The sequence below is a fragment of the Diplotaxodon limnothrissa genome, linkage group LG10, assembly GCF_057381915.1.
Source record: "Diplotaxodon limnothrissa isolate DT_005_m linkage group LG10, D_limnothrissa_male_GT1.1, whole genome shotgun sequence".
Classification (NCBI taxonomy): Eukaryota; Metazoa; Chordata; class Actinopteri; order Cichliformes; family Cichlidae; genus Diplotaxodon; species Diplotaxodon limnothrissa.
This window is the reverse complement of record NC_140605.1, coordinates 15,166,810-15,188,160: the sequence shown is the minus strand read 5'-3', so window position 1 is coordinate 15,188,160 and position 21,351 is coordinate 15,166,810. Positions and strand designations below refer to the sequence as shown.

The following is a 21,351-nucleotide window of genomic DNA, read 5'->3' as shown; positions in this document are numbered from 1 at the left end:
ATGCAAATTTGAATGCCTCAGGACACATATATGATTGGCTGGGAAGCCGTGCAGGCCCTGATTTGAAAATTTGAATTTCTCAGTCCTCACAGAGGATTGGCTGCCTGGGGACCTGGCAGAAATATATAGAAATACTATGATTAAGCATAAATACTACATTTAGTAGAAATACTATGTTTTAGCACAAATACTATAAAAAGCAGAAATACTATAATTTAGCAGAAATACTATATTAAGCACAAATCCTATAAAAAGCAGAAATAGGATGATTAAGCATAAACACTACATTTAGTAGAAATACTATGTTTCAGCAAAAATCCTATAAAAAGCAGAAATACTATATTAGGCACAAATCCCATAAAAAGCAGAAATGGTATGATTAAGCATAAATACTACATTTAGTAGAAATACTATGTTTTAGCACAAATAGTATAAAAAGCAGAAATATTGTAATTTAGCAGAAATACTATATTAGGCACAAATCTTATAAAATAGCAGAAATAGTATTATTTAGCACAATAGTAATAAGTTAAACAGAAAAATTGGAAAAGCAAAATGGACAGCTGAAAAAATGCTGAACATGCTGAGGGTCCCTCAAATATACTTGTTAAATGAAAAAATCAGCAAAAAAATGCACAGGGAGAGAGAAATAAGTTTCTAGGTCAGCCTGGGAGCTGCTGAATTTGAATCCACCAATCAGAGAGCCTGTGTACTTTTTCCCGCCAAAACATGTGCCTCTTTTTACACACGCAGCACAGAGAGGCACAGGATTATTGCAGCCTATTTCTCATAGTGAGGACTCCCCTCAAACAAATGAAAATAATTTCCTAACCGTAGGGGCTAGAGCGGTCATTCTTACACCGTTTTGTTCAGAAGACATGGGGGAATCTTCCAGTGTTTACAATTTATCATTAAAATATGAATTATTAAAGATATTTGACTTCTAATGCACCATAACTGAGTAGAGCGAAGCAAAAACTGCCTTGACTTGCCCTCAAACAACGCTTTCTAACTCGAAATCTATTTGGAGTATCGATATCATTCTTTCACCGTAAGAGACAGCAGGCTTTGGTGAACAATCATGGAAATTTTCAGGTCTCTGTGGAAATCCAACAAAAAGTTATGACGAGAGAAAAAAGTGGTTCATTTCCACAGTTTGAAATCTGAAGAAATCTGAGCGAAGGACAAATTTCCTACCCTCAAACAAGTCCAACTCATTTCAGAACGGTAATAGGTGAGAAAATAATTCTTGAATTGTGAGCGTCACGAGTGTCTTAACTTTGCTTCGTTAAGGAGATATGACGATTCGAATATGCCTCTCATTACAGAAATGCAGCGGTGATTTTGAACAAACTCTCCATTGACTTTATATGGAGAGTTTTCTGACCTTGTGTTAGTCTGAGGAGATTTGCCAAAATTATATAAATCCCACAACAATGATGGTGACATTTTCTGAAAGCCAGCAAAAATACCTACGTTTTGATGTATAATTTGTGGAAGTTGAGTGAAAATTGAGCAAGTAGCAGGAAGTTGTTCGGACATGAAGTGAAAATTGCAAAACCTTCAGTGGCACACTGGAAGCCAAGAGCATAGCAACCATAACAACACATGTATTTTGTGAAAAATCACAATTTTGCAACTCAAAACTTTAAGAGGCATAAAAGTAAAACAGTAAAAGATTTGAAAAAGCTGAATCATACCTGAATAGCCCAATAATTTGTGAACATTTTAAAATTTGAATGGTTGTTCTAGGTGAAAGTATGAGGAAGTAGTTAAGTTTCAAAAACAAGCAAATTTTAGCAGAATTGCTGAAGTTTCCCATTCATTTCAATGGGACAAATTAAAGGAAAAAAGCTTAATATTTTAAAAAGTATAATAGCAAAAAATAGCAAAAGTCATAGCCGGAAAGAGCAAAAATAGCAGAATAGTTTAAAATTTGAACGGTGAAAATCGGCTGAAAATTGTGGAAGTAGTTCTACGGCGAAAAGTGTACGGAAGCAACTTGAAGAATAATAATAAAGAATAAAGAGAAACAGGAACTCAATAGTGTGGATGCTTAAAGCATCCACACAATAACTAGAAAAATTTGCATTTCCTGCGAAAATGCAGTGTGGATGCTTAAAGCTGAAGCTGTATGCAAAAAGTAGCTGAAAAAGCTGAAAAGTTGCAGAAATTGTAAAAACTTTGCAGAAGCAAAAGAAGTTTGCTAAAATGGAATAACTTAGCAGAACTGCAATATCTTAGAGGAAACATAATACTTGGCAGAAATACAATAGCATAGCAGAATTTAGCAGAAATATTGTAACTTACCAGAAACATGATAACTTCTCAAAAATACAAGAATTTAGGAGAAATAGTATAAGATAACAGAAAGAATATATTTAGCCAAAAATACTTAAACATTACAGAAACACTATGATTTAGAAAAATAGTACAACAGAGCAGAAATATTGTGATTTACCAGAGACACTGTGATGAACTATGAATATTGTAATTTTAAATTAAGACTATGTTTTAGCACAAATATTATAATTTGGCAGAAATACTATAATTTAGCAGAAATACTATATTAAGCACAAATCCTATAAAAAGCAGAAATGGTATGATTAAGCATAAATACTACATTTAGTAGAAATACTTTGTTTTAGCACAAATCCCATAAAAAGCAGAAATACTGTACTATGATTTAGTAGAAAGACTATAATTAATCAGAAATACTAAATTTAGCAGAAATACTATATTAAGCACAAATCCTATGAAAAGCAGAAATAGTATGATTAAGCATAAATACTACATTTAGCAGAAATACTATATTAAGCACAAATCTTATAAAAAGCAGAAATACTATATTAAGCACAAATCCTATAAAAGCAGAAATAGTATATTAAGCACAAATCTTATAAAATAGCAGAAATAGTGTGATTTAGCACAATAGTAATAAGTTAAACAGAAAAATTGGAAAAGCAAAATGGACAGCTGAAAAAATGCTGAACATGCTGAGGTTGCCTCAAATATACTTGTTAAATGACAAAAATCAGCAAAAAAATTTATGACTGCCACACAATTACAAATATGTACACATGAGGAAACACACATGCACAGAGAGACACACACACAAGATCCAATTCAGTCAACCAGTCTAAATATATTGAATTTGAATCTTACAATGGGATCATCCCATTAAAAGGCTTTCTCTCTCTCTCTCTCTCTCTGTCACACACACACACACACACACACACACACACACACACACACACAGGGAGAGAGAAGTAAGTTTCTAGGTCAGCCTGGGAGCTGGTGAATTTGAATCCACCAATCAGAGAGGCTGTGCACTTTTCCCCACCAAAACAGGTGCATCTGTTTACACACGCAGCAGCACAGAGAGACACAGGATTTTTGCAGTCTATTTCTCATAGTGACGACTCCCCTCAAACAAATGACCGTAATTTCCTAACCGTAGGGGCTAGAACGGTCATTCTTACACCGTTTTGTTCAGAAGAGATGGGGGAATCTTCAAGTGTTGACAATTTAATATTAAAATATGAATTTTTAGAGATATATGACATGGATGACTTGTTGACTTAGAAGCCACAAATTCCCCAATATGCAAATTTGAATGCCTGAGACCACATATGTGATTGGCTGGCTGGGAAGCCGTGCAGGCCCTGATTTGTGGATTTGAATTCCTCAGCCCTCAGATATGATTGGCTGGCTTAGAAGCCACGAAGGCCCCAATATGCAAATTTGAATGCCTCAGGACACTTATTTGATTGGCTGGGAAACTGTGCAGGCCCTGATTTGAAAATTTGAATGTCTCAGTCCTCACAGAGGATTGGCTGCCTGGGGACCTGGCAGAAATATATAGAAATACTATTATTAAGCATAAATACTACATTTAGTAGAAATACTATGTTTTAGCACAAATACTATAAAAAGAAGAAAAACTATAATTTAGCAGAAATACTATATTAAGCACAAATCCTATAAAAAGCAGAAATACTATAATTTAGAACAAATAGTATAAAAAGCAGAAATACTATAATTTAGCAGAAATACTATGTTAGGCACAAATCCTATAAAAAGCAGAAATACTATAATTTAGCAGAAATACTATGTTAGGCACAAATCCTATAAAAAGCAGAAATACTATAATTTAGCAGAAATACTATATTAGGCATAAATCCTATGAAAAGCAGAAATAGTATGATTTAGCAGAAATACTGTATTTAGCACAAGTACCGAAAAGTACCAGAAATACTATGATTTAGCAGAATAGTAATAACTTATTGAAACACAAATGCACAGAGGGACACACAAACACAGGCTCTAATCCAGTCAACCAGTCTAACTATGTTCAATTTAAATCCTACAATGACATGCTGCCAAATAAGGGCAGGGTCCTCTCTCTCCCACTAAACACACACACACACACACACACACACACACACACACACACACACACACACACACACACACACAGGGAGAGAGGACTAAGTTTCTAGGTCAGCCTGGGAGCTGCTGAATTTGAATCCACCAATCAGAGAGGCTGTCTACGTTTTCCCGCCAAAACAGGTGCATCTTTTTACACACGCAGCACAGAGACATAGACCTGCTTCTTTCAGTTTATTTCACATAGTGAGGATTCCCCTCAAACAAATGACCATAATTTCCTAACCATAGGGGCTAGAGCGGTCATTCTTACACCGTTTTGTTCAGAAGAGATGGGGGAATCTTCAAGTGTTGACAATTTATCATTAAAATATGAATTTTTAGAGATATATGACATGGATGACTTGTTGACTTAGAAGCCACGAATTCCCCAATATGCAAATTTGAATACCTGGAGCCCACATACATGATTGGCTGGCTGGGAAGCTGTGCAGGCCCTGATTTGTGGATTTGAATTCCTCAGCCCTCAGATATGATTGGCTGGCTTAGAAGCCATGAAGGCCCCAATATGCAAATTTGAATGCCTCAGGACACATATATGATTGGCTGGGAAACCGTGCAGGCCCTGATTTGAAAATTTGAATGTCTAAGTCCTCACAGAGGATTGGCTGCCTGGGGACCTGGCAGAAATATATAGAAATACTATGATTAAGCATAAATACTACATTTAGTAGAAATACTATGTTTTAGCACAAATACTATAAAAAGCAGAAATACTATAATTTAGCAGAAATACTATATTAGGCACAAATCCCATAAAAAGCAGAAATAGTATGATTAAGCATAAATACTACATTTAGTAGAAATACTATGTTTTAGCACAAATAGTATAAAAAGCAGAAATACTGTAATTTAGCAGAAATACTATATTAGGCACAAATCTTATAAAATAGCAGAAATAGTATGATTTAGCACAATAGTAATCAGTTAAACAGAAAAATTGGAAAAGCAAAATGGACAGCTGAAAAAATGCTGAACATGCTGAGGGTCCCTCAAATATACTTGTTAAATGAAAAAATCAGCAAAAAAATGCACAGGGAGAGAGAAGTAAGTTTCTAGGTCAGCCTGGGAGCTGCTGAATTTGAATCCACCAATCAGAGAGCCTGTGTACTTTTTCCCGCCAAAACATGTGCCTCTTTTTACACACGCAGCACAGAGAGGCACAGGATTATTGCAGCCTATTTCTCATAGTGAGGACTCCCCTCAAACAAATGACCATAATTCCCAAACCGTAGGGGCTAGAGCGGTCATTCTTACACCGTTTTGTTCAGAAGAGATGGGGGAATCTTCCAGTGTTTACAATTTATCATTAAAATATGAATTATTAAAGATATTTGACTTCTAATGCACCATAACTGAGTAGAGCGAAGCAAAAACTGCCTTGACTTGCCCTCAAACAACGCTTTGTAACTCGAAATCTATTTGGAGTATCGATATCATTCTTTCACCGTAAGAGACAGCAGGCTTTGGTGAACAGTCATGGAAATTTTCAGGTCTCTGTGGAAATCCAACAAAAAGTTATGACGAGAGAAAAAAGTGGTTCATTTCCACAGTTTGAAATCTGAAGAAATCTGAGCGAAGGACAAATTTCCTACCCTCAAACAAGTCCAACTCATTTCAGAACGGTAATAGGTGAGAAAGAAATTCTTGAATTGTGAGCGTCAGGGGTGTCTGAAGATATTCGGGGACAAGCCTCATGTCTTAACTTTGCTTCGTTAAGGAGATATGACGATTCGAATATGCCTCTCATTACAGAAATCCAGCGGTGATTTTGAACAAGCTCTCCATTCACTTTATATGGAGAGTTTTCTGACATTGTGTTGGTCTGAGGAGATTTGCGAAAATTCTATAAATCCCACAACAATGATAGTGACATTACCTGAAAGCCAGCAAAAATACCTACGTTTTGATGTATAATTTGTGGAAGTTGAGTGAAAATTGAGCAAGTAGCAAACAGTTGTTCCGACATGAAGAGAAGACTGCAAAACCTTCAGTGACACACTGGAAGCCAAGAGCATAGCAACCATAACAACGCATGTATTTTGTGAAAAATCACAATTTTGCAACTCAAAACTTTAAGAGGCATAAAAGTAAAACAGTAGAAGATTTGAAAAAGCTGAATCATACCTGAATAGCCCAATAATTTGTGAACATTTTAAAGTTTGAATGGTTGTTCTAGGTGAAAATATGAGGAAGTAGTTAAGTTTCAAAAACAAGCAAATTTTAGCAGAATTGCTGAAGTTTCCCATTCATTTCAATGGGACAAATTAAAGGAAAAAAGTGGAATATTTTAAAAAGTATAATAGTTAAAAATAGCAAAAGTCATAGCCGGCATTAGCAAAAATAGCTGAATAGTTTAAAGTTTGAACGGTGAAAATAGCACAAAAATTGTGGAAGTAGTTCCACGGCGAAAAGTGTACGGAAGTCCTAAGAATAATAATAAAGAATAAAGAGAAACAGGAACTCAATAGTGTGGATGCTTAAGCATCCACACAATAATAACTAGAAAAATTTGCATTTCCTGCGAAAATGCAGTGTGGATGCTTAAAGCTGAAGCTGTATGCAAAAAGTAGCTGAAAAAGCTGAAAAGTTGCAGAAATTGTAAAAACTTTGCAGAAGCAAAGGAACATTGCTAAAATGTAATAATTTAGCAGAACTGCAATATCTTAGAGGAAACATAATACTTGGCAGAAATACAATAGCATAGCAGAACTTAGCAGAAATATTGTAACTTGCCAGAAACATAACTTCTCAAAAATACAAGAATTTAGGAGAAATAGTATAAGATAACAGAAAGAATATATTTAGCCAAAAATACTTAAACATTACAGAAACACTATGATTTAGAAAAATAGTACAACAGAGCAGAAATATTGTGATTTACCAGAGACACTGTGATGAACTATGAATATTGTAATTTTAAATTAAGACTATGTTTTAGCACAAATATTATAATTTGGCAGAAATACTATAATTTAGCAGAAATACTATATTAAGCACAAATCCTATAAAAAGCAGAAATGGTATGATGAAGCATAAATACTACATTTAGTAGAAATAATTTGTTTTAGCACAAATCCCATAAAAAGCAGAAATACTGTACTATGATTTAGTAGAAAAACTATAATTAATCAGAAATACTAAATTTAGCAGAAATACTATATTAAGCACAAATCCTATGAAAAGCAGAAATAATATGATTAAGCATAAATACTACATTTAGCAGAAATACTATATTAAGCACAAATCTTATAAAAAGCAGAAATACTATATTAAGCACAAATCCTATAAAAAGCAGAAATACTATATTAGGTACAAATCCTATAAAAAGCAGAAATACTATATTAGGCACAAATCTTATAAAAAGCAGAAATACTATATTAGGCACAAATAGTATAAAAAGCAGAAATACTATAATTTAGCAGAAATAATATGTTAGGCACAAATCCTATAAAAAGAATAAATACTATAATTTAGCAGAAATACTATATTAGGCACAAATCTTATGAAAAGCAGAAATAGTATGATTTAGCAGAATAGTAATAACTTACAAAATTACAAATATGGAGGCATATTGAAACACAAATGCACAGAGGGACACACAAACACAGGCTCTAATCCAGTCAACCAGTCTAACTATATTCAATTTAAATCCTACAATGACATGCTGCCAAATAAGGGCAGGGTCCTCTCTCTCCCACTAAACACACACACACACACACAGAGAGGGAGAGAGCTGCCGAATTTAAATCCACCAATCAGAGTGGCTGTTTACGTTTTCCCGCCAAAAAAGGTGCATCTTTTTACACACGCAGCAGAGAGAGGCACAGGATTATTGCAGTCTATTTCTCATAGTGACGACTCCCCTCAAACAAATGACCATAATTTCCTAACCGTAGGGGCTAGAACGGTCATTCTTACACCGTTTTGTTCAGAAGACATGGGGGAATCTTCCAGTGTTTACAATTTATCATTAAAATATGAATTATTAAAGATATTTGACTTCTAATGCACCATAACTGAGTAGAGCGAAGCAAAAACTGCCTTGACTTGCCCTCAAACAACGCTTTGTAACTTGAAATCTATTTGGAGTATCGATATCATTCTTTCACCGTAAGAGACAGCAGGCTTTGGAGAACAATCATGGAAATTTTCAGGTCTCTGTGGAAATCCAACAAAAAGTTATGACGAGAGAAAAAAGTGGTTCATTTCCAGACTTTGAAATCTGAAGAAATCTGAGCAAAGGACGAATTTCCTACCCTCAAACAAGTCCAACTCATTTCAGAACGGTAATAGTTGAGAAAGAAATTCTTGAATTGTGAGCGTCAGGGGTGTCTGAAGATATTCGGGGACAAGCCTCATGTCTTAAAGTCGCTTCGTTAAGGAGATATGACGATTCGAATATGCCTCTCATTACAGAAATGCAGCGGTGATTTTGAACAAACTCTCCATTCACTTTATATGGAGAGTTTTCTGACCTTGTGTTAGTCTGAGGAGATTTGCCAAAATTCTATAAATCCCACAACAATGATGGTGACATTTTCTGAAAGCCAGCAAAAATACCTACGTTTTGATGTATAATTTGTGGAAGTTGAGTGAAAATTGAGCAAGTAGCAGGAAGTTGTTTGGACATGAAGTGAAAATTGCAAAACTTTCAGTGGCACACTGGAAGCCAAGAGCATAGCAACCATAACAACACATGTATTTTGTGAAAAATCACAATTTTGCAACTCAAAACTTTAAGAGGCATAAAAGTAAAACAGTAAAAGATTTGAAAAAGCTGAATCATACCTGAATAGCCCAATAATTTGTGAACATTTTAAAATTTGAATGGTTGTTCTAGGTGAAAGTATGAGGAAGTAGTTAAGTTTCAAAAACAAGCAAATTTTAGCAGAATTGCTGAAGTTTCCCATTCATTTCAATGGGACAAATTAAAGGAAAAAAGTGGAATATTTTAAAAAGTATAATAGTTAAAAATAGCAAAAGTCATAGCCGGAAAGAGCAAAAATAGCAGAATAGTTTAAAATTTGAACGGTGAAAATCGGCTGAAAATTGTGGAAGTAGTTTAACGGCGAAAAGTGTACGGAAGTCCTAAGAATAATAATAATAATAAAGAACTAGAAAAATTTGCATTTCCTGCGAAAATGCAGTGTGGATGCTTAAAGCTGAAGCTGTATGCAAAAACTAGCTGAAAAAGCTGAAAAGTTGCAGAAATTGTAAAAACTTTGCAGAAGCAAAAGAAGTTTGCTAAAATGGAATAACTTAGCAGAACTGCAATATCTTAGAGGAAACATAATACTTGGCAGAGATACAATAGCATAGCAGAATTTAGCAGAAATATTGTAACTTACCAGAAACATGATAACTTCTCAAAAATACAAGAATTTAGGAGAAATAGTATAAGATAACAGAAAGAATATATTTAGCCAAAAATACTTAAACATTACAGAAACACTATGATTTAGAAAAATAGTACAACAGAGCAGAAATATTGTGATTTACCAGAGACACTGTGATGAACTATGAATATTGTAATTTTAAATTAAGACTATGTTTTAGCACAAATATTATAATTTGGCAGAAATACTATAATTTAGCACAAATACTATAAAAAGCAGAAATACTAAAATTTAGCAGAAATACTATATTAAGCACAAACCCTATAAAAAGCAGAAATACTGTACTATGATTTGGTAGAAAAAACTATAATTAATCAGAAATACTATATTTGGCAGAAATACGGTATTTGGCACAAATCTTATAAAATAGCAGAAATAGTATGATTTAGCACAATAGTAATAACTTAAACAGAAAAATTGGAAAAGCAAAAATGGACAGCTGAAAAAATGATGAACATGCTGAAGGTCCCTCAACTATACTTGTTAAATGAAAAAAATCAGCAAAAAAATCTATAACAGCCACACAATCACAAATATGTACACATAAGAAAACACACATGCACAGAGAGACACACACACAAGATCCAATTCAGTCAACCAGTCTAAATATATTGAATTTGAATCTTAGAATGAGATCATCCCATTAAAAGCCTTTCTCTCTCTCTGTCACACACACACACACACACACACACACACACACACACACACACACACACACACAGGGAGAGAAAAGTGAGTTTCTAGGTCAGCCTGGGAGCTGCTGAATTTGAATCCACCAATCAGAGAGCCTGTGCACTCTTTCCCTCCAAAACAGGTGCATCCTTTTTACACACGCAGCACAGAGACACACAGGATCATTGCAGTCTATTTCTCATAATGACGACTCCCCTCAAACAAATGACCATAATTTCCTAACCGTAGGAGCTAGAACGGTCATTCTTACACCGTTTTGTTCAGAAGAGATGGGGGAATCTTCAAGTGTTGACAATTTATCATTAAAATATGAATTTTTAGAGATATATGACACGGATGACTTGTTGACTTAGAAGCCACGAATTCCCCAATATGCAAATTTGAATACCTGGAGCCCACATACATGATTGGCTGGCTGGGAAGCTGTGCAGGCCCTGATTTGTGGATTTGAATTCCTCAGCCCTCAGATATGATTGGCTGGCTTAGAAGCCATGAAGTCCCCAATATGCAAATTTGAATGCCTCAGGACACATATATGATTGGCTGGGAAACCGTGCAGGACCTGATTTGAAAATTTGAATGTCTAAGTCCTCACAGAGGATTGGCTGCCTGGGGACCAGGCAGAAATATATAGAAATACTATGATTAAGCATAAATACTACATTTAGTAGAAATACTATGTTTTAGCACAAATACTATAAAAAGCAGAAATACTATAATTTAGCAGAAATACTATATTAAGCACAAATCCTATAAAAAGCAGAAATACTATAATTTAGCAGAAATACCATATTAAGCACAAATCATATAAAAAGCAGAAATACTATATTAAGCACAAATTCTATAAAAAGCAGAAATACTATATTAAGCACAAATCCTATTAAAAGCAGAAATACTATATTAAGCACAAATCTTATGAAATAGCAGAAACAGTATGATTTAGCAGAATAGTAATAAGTTAAACAGAAAAATTGGAAAAGCAAAATGGACAGCTGAAAAAATGCTGAACATGCTGAGGGTCCCTCAAATATACTTGTTAAATGAAAAAATCAGCATAAAAATGCACAGGGAGAGAGAAGTAAGTTTCTAGGTCAGCCTGGGAGCTGCTGAATTTGAATCCACCAATCAGAGAGCCTGTGTACTTTTTCCCGCCAAAACAGGTGCATCTTTTTACACACGCAGCAGAGAGAGGCACAGGATTATTGCAGCCTATTTCTCATAGTGAGGACTCCCCTCAAACAAATGACCATAATTTCCTAACCGTAGGGGCTAGAGCGGTCATTCTTACACCGTTTTGTTCAGAAGAGATGGGGGAATCTTCCAGTGTTAACAATTTATCATTAAAATGTGAATTTTTAGAGATATACGACATGGATGACTTGTTGACTTAGAAGCCACGAATTCCCCCAATATGCAAATTTGAATGCCTGAGGCCACATATATGATTGGCTGCCTGGGAAGCCGTGCAGGCCCTGATTTGTGGATTTGAATTCCTCAGCCCTCAGATATGATTGGCTGGCTTAGAAGCCATGAAGGCCCCAATATGCAAATTTGAATGCCTCAGGACACATATATGATTGGCTGGGAAACCGTGCAGGCCCTGATTTGAAAATTTGAATGTCTAAGTCCTCACAGAGGATTGGCTGCCTGGGGACCTGGCAGAAATATATAGAAATACTATGATTAAGCATAAATACTACATTTAGTAGAAATACTATGTTTTAGCACAAATACTATAAAAAGCAGAAATACTATAATTTAGCAGAAATACTATATTAAGCACAAATCCTATAAAAAGCAGAAATACTATATTAAGCACAAATTCTATAAAAAGCAGAAATACTATATTAAGCACAAATCCTATTAAAAGCAGAAATACTATATTAAGCACAAATCTTATGAAATAGCAGAAACAGTATGATTTAGCACAATAGTAATAAGTTAAACAGAAAAATTGGAAAAGCAAAATGGACAGCTGAAAAAATGCTGAACATGCTGAGGGTCCCTCAAATATACTTGTTAAATGAAAAAATCAGCATAAAAATGCACAGGGAGAGAGAAGTAAGTTTCTAGGTCAGCCTGGGAGCTGCTGAATTTGAATCCACCAATCAGAGAGGCTGTGCACTTTTCCCCACCAAAACAGGTGCATCTGTTTACACACGCAGCAGCACAGAGAGACACAGGATTTTTGCAGTCTATTTCTCATAGTGACGACTCCCCTCAAACAAATGACCGTAATTTCCTAACCGTAGGGGCTAGAACGGTCATTCTTACACCGTTTTGTTCAGAAGAGATGGGGGAATCTTCAAGTGTTGACAATTTAATATTAAAATATGAATTTTTAGAGATATATGACATGGATGACTTGTTGACTTAGAAGCCACGAATTCCCCAATATGCAAATTTGAATGCCTGAGACCACATATGTGATTGGCTGGCTGGGAAGCCGTGCAGGCCCTGATTTGTGGATTTGAATTCCTCAGCCCTCAGATATGATTGGCTGGCTTAGAAGCCACGAAGGCCCCAATATGCAAATTTGAATGCCTCAGGACACTTATTTGATTGGCTGGGAAACTGTGCAGGCCCTGATTTGAAAATTTGAATGTCTCAGTCCTCACAGAGGATTGGCTGCCTGGGGACCTGGCAGAAATATATAGAAATACTATTATTAAGCATAAATAGTACATTTAGTAGAAATACTATGTTTTAGCACAAATCCTATAAAAAGCAGAAATACTATAATTTAGAACAAATAGTATAAAAAGCAGAAATACTATAATTTAGCAGAAATACTATGTTAGGCACAAATCTTATAAAAAGCAGAAATACTATAATTTAGCAGAAATACTATATTAGGCATAAATCCTATGAAAAGCAGAAATAGTATGATTTAGCAGAAATACTGTATTTAGCCCAAGTACCGAAAAGTACCAGAAATACTATGATTTAGCAGAATAGTAATAACTTATTGAAACACAAATGCACAGAGGGACACACAAACACAGGCTCTAATCCAGTCAAACAGTCTAACTATGTTCAATTTAAATCCTACAATGACATGCTGCCAAATAAGGGCAGGGTCCTCTCTCTCCCACTAAACACACACACACACACACACACACACACGGAGAGAGGACTAAGTTTCTAGGTCAGCCTGGGAGCTGCTGAATTTGAATCCACCAATCAGAGAGGCTGTTTACGTTTTCCCGCCAAAACAGGTGCATCTTTTTACACACGCAGCACAGAGACATAGACCTGCTTCTTTCAGTTTATTTCACATAGTGAGGATTCCCCTCAAACAAATGACCATAATTTCCTAACCATAGGGGCTAGAGCGGTCATTCTTACACCGTTTTGTTCAGAAGAGATGGGGGAATCTTCAAGTGTTGACAATTTATCATTAAAATATGAATTTTTAGAGATATATGACATGGATGACTTGTTGACTTAGAAGCCACGAATTCCCCAATATGCAAATTTGAATACCTGGAGCCCACATACATGATTGGTTGGCTGGGAAGCTGTGCAGGCCCTGATTTGTGGATTTGAATTCCTCAGCCCTCAGATATGATTGGCTGGCTTAGAAGCCATGAAGGCCCCAATATGCAAATTTGAATGCCTCAGGACACATATATGATTGGCTGGGAAACCGTGCAGGCCCTGATTTGAAAATTTGAATGTCTAAGTCCTCACAGAGGATTGGCTGCCTGGGGACCTGGCAGAAATATATAGAAATACTATGATTAAGCATAAATACTACATTTAGTAGAAATACTATGTTTTAGCACAAATACTATAAAAAGCAGAAATACTATAATTTAGCAGAAATACTATATTAAGCACAAATCCTATAAAAAGCAGAAATACTATATTAGGTACAAATCCTATAAAAAGCAGAAATACTATATTAGGCACAAATCCTATAAAAAGCAGAAATACTATATTAGGCACAAATAGAATACAAAATTACAAATATGGAGGCATATTGAAACACAAATGCACAGAGGGACACACAAACACAGGCTCTAATCCAGTCAACCAGTCTAACTATATTCAATTTAAATCCTACAATGACATGCTGCCAAATAAGGGCAGGGTCCTCTCTCTCCCACTAAACACACACACACACACACACACACACACACACACACACAACACAGACAGACACAGAGGGAGAGAGCTGCCGAATTTAAATCCACCAATCAGAGTGGCTGTTTACGTTTTCCCGCCAAAACAGGTGCATCTTTTTACACACGCAGCACAGAGAGGCACAGGATTATTGCAGCCTATTTCTCATAGTGAGGACTCCCCTCAAACAAATGACCATAATTTCCTAACCGTAGGGGCTAGAGCGGTCATTCTTACACCGTTTTGTTCAGAAGAGATGGGGGAATCTTCCAGTGTTAACAATTTATCATTAAAATATGAATTATTAAAGATATTTGACTTGTAATGCACCATAACTGAGTAGAGCGAAGCAAAAACTGCCTTGACTTGCCCTCAAACAACGCTTTCTAACTCGAAATCTATTCGGAGTATCGATATCATTCTTTCACCGTAAGAGACAGCAGGCTTTGGTGAACAATCATGGAAATTTTCAGGTCTCTGTGGAAATCCAACAAAAAGTTATGACGAGAGAAAAAAGTGGTTCATTTCCACAGTTTGAAATCTGAAGAAATCTGAGCGAAGGACAAATTTCCTACCCTCAAACAAGTCCAACTCATTTCAGAACGGTAATAGGTGAGAAAGAAATTCTTGAATTGTGAGCGTCAGGAGTGTCTGAAGATATACGGGGACAAGCCTCATGTCTTAACTTTGCTTCGTTAAGGAGATATGACGATTCGAATATGCCTCTCATTACAGAAATCCAGCGATGATTTTGAACAAGCTCTCCATTGACTTTATATGGAGAGTTTTCCGACATTGTGTTGGTCTGAGGAGATTTGCGAAAGTTCTATGAATACCACAACAATGATAGTGACATTTTCTGAAAGCCAGCAAAAATACCTACGTTTTGATGTATAATTTGTGGAAGTTGAGTGAAAATTGAGCAAGTAGCAGGAAGTTGTTCGGACATGAAGTGAAAATTGCAAAACCTTCAGTGGCACACTGGAAGCCAAGAGCATAGCAACCATAACAACGCATGTATTTTGTGAAAAATCACAATTTTGCAACTCAAAACTTTAAGAGGCATAAAAGTAAAACAGTAAAAGATTTGAAAAAGCTGAATCATACATGAATAGCCCAATAATTTGTGAACATTTTAAAATTTGAATGGTTGTTCTAGGCAAAGGTGTGAGGAAGTAGTTAAGTTTCAAAAACAAGCAAATTTTAGCAGAATTGCAGAAGTTTCCCATTCATTTCAATGGGACAAATTAAAGGAAAAAAGCTTAATATTTTAAAAAGTATAATAGCAAAAAATAGCAAAAGTCATAGCCGGAATAAGCAGAAATAGCAGAATAGTTTAAAATTTGAACGGTGAAAATAGCACAAAAATTGTGGAAGTAGTTCTACGGCGAAAAGTGTACGGAAGCAACTTGAAGAATAATAATAAAGAATAAAGAGAAACAGGAACTCAATAGTGTGGATGCTTAAAGCATCCACACAATAAAGAGAAACAGGAACTCAATAGTGTGGATGCTTAAAGCATCCACACAATAAAGAATAAAGAGAAACAGGAACTCTATAGTGTGGATGCTTAAGCATCCACACAATCAGCAAAAGACATGAGTAACTCAGTACTGAGGAAATCCTTCCCACTAAGAAAAGTAAAAGATGCATTTCAGCGTGAAGTGATCTTAAATGTTTCCGCTGCAGTTTCCAGATAATTGCGTGGGTATGTGCCTTAACAAGATTTATTCTCATTAAACACTATGCACATAAAAGTGTTGCCCAGTTTTCTTCCGCTCATCAGTGGAAGAAGACAACTGGATTGTTTTCTCCTTTTATTCTCCGGAGGAAATTAACTGGAGCTGTTCTTTGTTTTGTGGTGTTCTTTTATGAACGTAAGCCTCATTAACAATTAAACAGTGATGAAAACAGCACACATTATGAAAAGAAGCAGGTTTTACAATCACTTTAGTTATTACACCATTTTTTTGATGTACTGCCCTTTTTCATATCTTGTTAACTGGTGAATAGAAATCTCATCAAATATTAGAGAAAGTGGACAGATTTGTCTCAGGAAAAATTAAACAAGCTGATTATGTCATTAGCCGTTCCAAATGATAGTGGAATATTTTGTTATGGACCACAACACGAGCCAACAAAGCTCTGACATGGCAGACATACCAGAAATATAGCTTTTGCAGGGAGTTGTCTGGTATCTTTTCACTTCTTCTCCACTGGCACTCTGTGTACTCCATGTTGTGGAATACACATTTAAAATCCAGGACTTCAGTACCCAAAACACCTAAACATGAAAAAAGAAAAGAATCAAATTAGCTATGATCTTACTAATACTCCTTTTCTGTAATCACAAATCTTATAAGCCTTGGAAGGCTGACCTGTGCTGGGAGATTTCTGGATGACTTCAGTGTAGTCTGTGCTCTTGATCATAGTATCGTTGGTGCAGGTCCCACTCAGCAAGGTGTAGATTCTCACTCTAACATCTTTCATCAGGTCAAACTGAGCGGTGTAGGTCCTTTTACTTGTCCTGATGCTCTGCAAAAGCACAAATGAGTTACTACATGCCAAAGTTTCCTGATCTACTGAGTTTTTTCTTATTTCATTTAACAAAGATGTGTAGACAGTTTTCTCCCACAAAACTTTTACCGTATTACTGAGGCTTGTGTAAAAAAAACAAACAAAACAACAACAACAACAAAAACACAACTTATGCATCAATTTTTAGTAAGTCACATTATATCTGCTGTTTCATATTTTACTTGAGCCGTTTAAAGGATATAAAAGAGCTTTGCATAGTTGTCTAGACACGTCTCATTATCAGGCACAGTTATCATAGGCGCAGATAAGCTCGTTCTTTCACTCATTGTAAGATAATGATCAGTGCGTCATACTAATTGTTACTGAGACATAACAGCATTGCCTCACCCACATTAATTGGAAAAAGTATCAAGAATATGTTCTGTTTTTATCTTGTTTAGACATAGATGCTTGGGCAAAAATACGTGGAAGTGCAATTAGAAAATCCCCACAAATTTGGGTTTAAAATTACAGAGACACGAATCCCATCATGATGAAGCAGCTTTAAGAGGCTGTATGTTTGTGATCTCTGCAGAGTTACAGTCCTGCTGAGGTGCTTTTATACTGTAAAGTCACTTAAGATATCATTTCAAGTAAACATTTTATTGCTTGTAATTACGGCTATTAATTGGCCCATTACCAGAGCAGGTCATGTTCTTGAGAAAATCATTCTGGGAGGAGTTCAGGCAGGTTATGCACTTCAGTGTAAGATCTGATAAAAAGACTAAGCACTTACAGCCCAGCTCTCCCGGTAGGTGTTGTACTCCAGCTGATATCGTACTGAGCACTCTGTCACGTTAGGCAAGCTGTCTGGGGGATTCCATGTAATCTCCAGTTGTCCAAGATGCCCCGGGTCTGTTATTACAAGGTTCTTCGGAGGACTCACTGTAAAGGAAACAAATATTTGTAGAGTTTGTGTTTATGGAAAAAAAAAAAAAAAGCTTCTTTTATATCAACAGTATCCAGTGGAATATCTCAACAAACTGCTGCCAAATGTAAAAATAAATCTCCTTCTGCATCATATTGCAGGATAGGCTCTTTCCTCAGAACTCCAGTGGCAGAGGGCCATATTTAAAAACATTTCATATTAAAGGAGAAGCTTCCGTTTGTGTCATTTCTATCAAGCAAAGTCTAAGTACATGAAAAACGTCTGGGACCAACCTGTAAGCCCATTGCAATACGTGCTCTCCTTCCAGGTTATTAAAAGCAGCATCAGTGTTGCTGTGTAAGTCAGCCTGCATTTTCTCGCCATCAGTAGTTTATCGAGTGTATATTCAAGACTAAAGAAAATAAAAATTAATTAGGATTAAAAAAAAAATACAAAAAGAATTCTGATAAGTGATCTCACTTCATAAATGATTTAATTAATTTTTTAAATGTCGTGAATAAAAGTAAAATAAACACAAATGTCCAGATTAATACTTACGTGATCGTTGGCTAAGAGCGCTGTTTTCCTGCTGCAGCAGGTTCGGGCAGAGCACAGCAGACTGGCACGGCGTGGGTGGACTGATGCATTTGTAGCCTCCCCGATTAGGAAAGTTTAAGACTACAAGTGAGGAAACAATTGAATAATAAACAGCGGCTGATTACTGTAAGTAATAATATCAAAATGAAGATTCTCTTCAGTGGAAGTGCAAAGTAAACACAGATAGGGAGGAGTCTGTAAAACGATTAGATTGAACCTGTATGTAACATTTTGATAGAGATTAAAAGGTACTCATTACGCGCGGCAGGAAGGGGGGAGAGAATAAAACCTAAGGATCTGTATGGCTTCACTTTACATGTCAAAGTTTATTTTAATTAAAGCGAATCCTTTTCCAACCTGGGCTAACAATGACTGGTCTCTGTGAGCACTTGGATGTGAGACGAGTGTGCAGGGACCGTCTACAAAGCGCAATACAGAAAAGAAAGAAAGACATAACATACATAGAGGTTTTCCCCCCCACAAAAATTACTTATCCTGATCACCTCACCAAGTTTTTGTTTTTTTGTTTTGTTTTTTTTGTACAAAATACTATTTTGTACAAGTGGTCTTATTGTGGTGATATTTAGTATTTAATGTGTTTTTTTAAATTAGTAAAATTCTAAAGTTACAAACTAAACACTAATAATAATAATAATACAGTGAACTTTTAATAGTATTTAATCATAAACATCTTTTGTTTTTGGACCATTGGTTTCTATTTTGTTTATTTGTTTGTTTTATTCTATATTTTCAATTTTTGGGAGGTAACAGTAGCCAAGCAAGCGTAATACTGCTGGGAAAATGGAAGGGTTTGGGGGAGGGGGGGTTGGCTCAAGAAGGGGGTGGAAGTAAAATCTATACCACTTTAAAACATGTGGCTCATGACCAGTGACAATTAAAGAAGCAGTCAAAAGTACCTGTATGGAATTTACAAGATGGCACACAGTTTGGGGTTGGGTTCTTTACGTGTGTGTGTGTGTGTGTGTGTGTGTGTGTGTGTGTGTGTGTGTGTGTGTGTGTGTGTGTGTGTGTGTGTGTGTGTGTGTGAGAGAGAGACAGAGATGGGGGGGTTAACAGAAAATAGTATAGCCAAGAAGAAATTTATAAGAAAGTCATTTGATTAATGCTCCTGTCATTGCCATTACCAAAATTCTATGTTTAGCTTAAACAACAAAATTAACATTTTGACAGTGAATGCATGGCCAGCAGTGCTTGCCAAATGGCATACATTATACATACTTATATTTATTTCCCTACATCTTAAACAGTTTTCTGTCCCACAATCTCATTCAATAAAACAACTAGATGTTACAAATCCCTGATATTGCATTGTTTCTAGTGCAGAAAGTCTTGAGGCTTGGTTACTTTGAGGAATGTCTTATTCCTGCCTATTAGACTCCATCCCCAGATTTCACTCCATGTGAGTTTTCTCTTTTCAACACACTCCCAATTCATCCGGCGACCCTGCTTGCCCAGCACGTCTGGCTGCTTCCTCCCGTCAACGCACCATTGCTCATTGTTCAGTTACAGATGCCTGTTGCCAGAGATGTGTTACTGCTCCAAGATAAAATCCTCCTCTGCCCTGTTGGACGTGACCCACCACATCATGATGGAGAAGAGCAGATTCGGCCTGTAGCTGTGACTGGGATCCACTTTCTCCCTGTTGCTGGTTGGGAGCACCACCTCCCACTATGGGCTTTCAGGAGTCCACGAGTGACGTCTCCAGCCTCACTTTTGCACATTTAAACTCTTCTACCAGGCCAGGGATGGGCAATGACAGCATCCCGTCGCTGTAGAGTTTAAGGCTGTTAAGGCATTTCGAAAGTACAAGGCACTTCCTCATGTAGACCTCAGCCTCTCCAGTCAATTTGCATGATTAAGCATGATTAAGCAAGACCTCGTACATCATCAGCAGCCACAGTAGTTTGGGTAGCAACCCAAACTGCATGTTCTCTTTCACTACATCCATGAATCTTGTCTGTGATCTTCCTCTTTTCATACTGCTGTCAGATGAGCACAATGTATATACACAGATGAGTGGGAGCATTAGCAAGTAAACCACCAAATTACACTGTGACATAACAGATAAACTGGGTCTTGAAGTTACTGCGTACTGTAAAGAAACTTCTTTAATACTACAATAGTAGTGAAACACTACTATTGTGATACAGTTCCTTGTTTTTTCATGTAAATTTGTGGATTTATTCACATTGCCTTCTCTTCATTGATTTTGTTGTAGTTTTCACTTCCCTGTGCCTAGTCTGTGCTTCTGTTATGTCACCCATGTTTAGTCAGTTTTGTCTTTGTGTTTACTTTGGTCTGTCAAGTTTGTGTCTTAGTCTCCGTCTCATTGTTTTGGCTTCCTGTTTTATTTTGAGTCTCTCATCTCATGTGCATTATGTTCATTTCTGCTTCCCCTCTTGATCGTCAATTGATTTTGTTCACCTGCGCCTTGTTTTCAGCAGCTGTGTCTCGTTCCCTGATTACATCATGTGTATTTAAGCCCTCGGTTTTCCTTGTTCGTTATTATGTACTGCTTGTCTGTTAGAGTGGGCCCCTTATATGTTTCCTAGTTTCTTTCACCGACTAGACTTGCGGCCTCATGTAAATAAAGGCTTGGTTTTTGCTCATTTAAACCTG

General features: G+C 36.2%; 1 protein-coding gene across 1 annotated transcript in view; it reads right to left on the bottom strand.

Annotated features, from left to right (window-relative positions):
• il13ra2 (interleukin 13 receptor, alpha 2) overlaps positions 1-18,735 on the bottom strand; it is a 28,305-nt gene extending 9,570 nt beyond the window's left edge. Inside the window, exons 1-5 of the mRNA XM_085363669.1 lie at positions 18,673-18,735; positions 18,408-18,526; positions 17,983-18,131; positions 17,048-17,204; positions 16,833-16,953 (exon numbers count right to left, since the gene is read on the bottom strand). Coding sequence (XP_085219795.1) covers positions 16,833-16,953; positions 17,048-17,204; positions 17,983-18,131; positions 18,408-18,498 — 518 coding nt within the window. The 5' untranslated portion in view covers positions 18,499-18,526; positions 18,673-18,735. The remainder of the gene's footprint in view (positions 1-16,832; positions 16,954-17,047; positions 17,205-17,982; positions 18,132-18,407; positions 18,527-18,672) is intronic.
• Between the last annotated feature and the right edge of the window lie 2,616 nt (positions 18,736-21,351).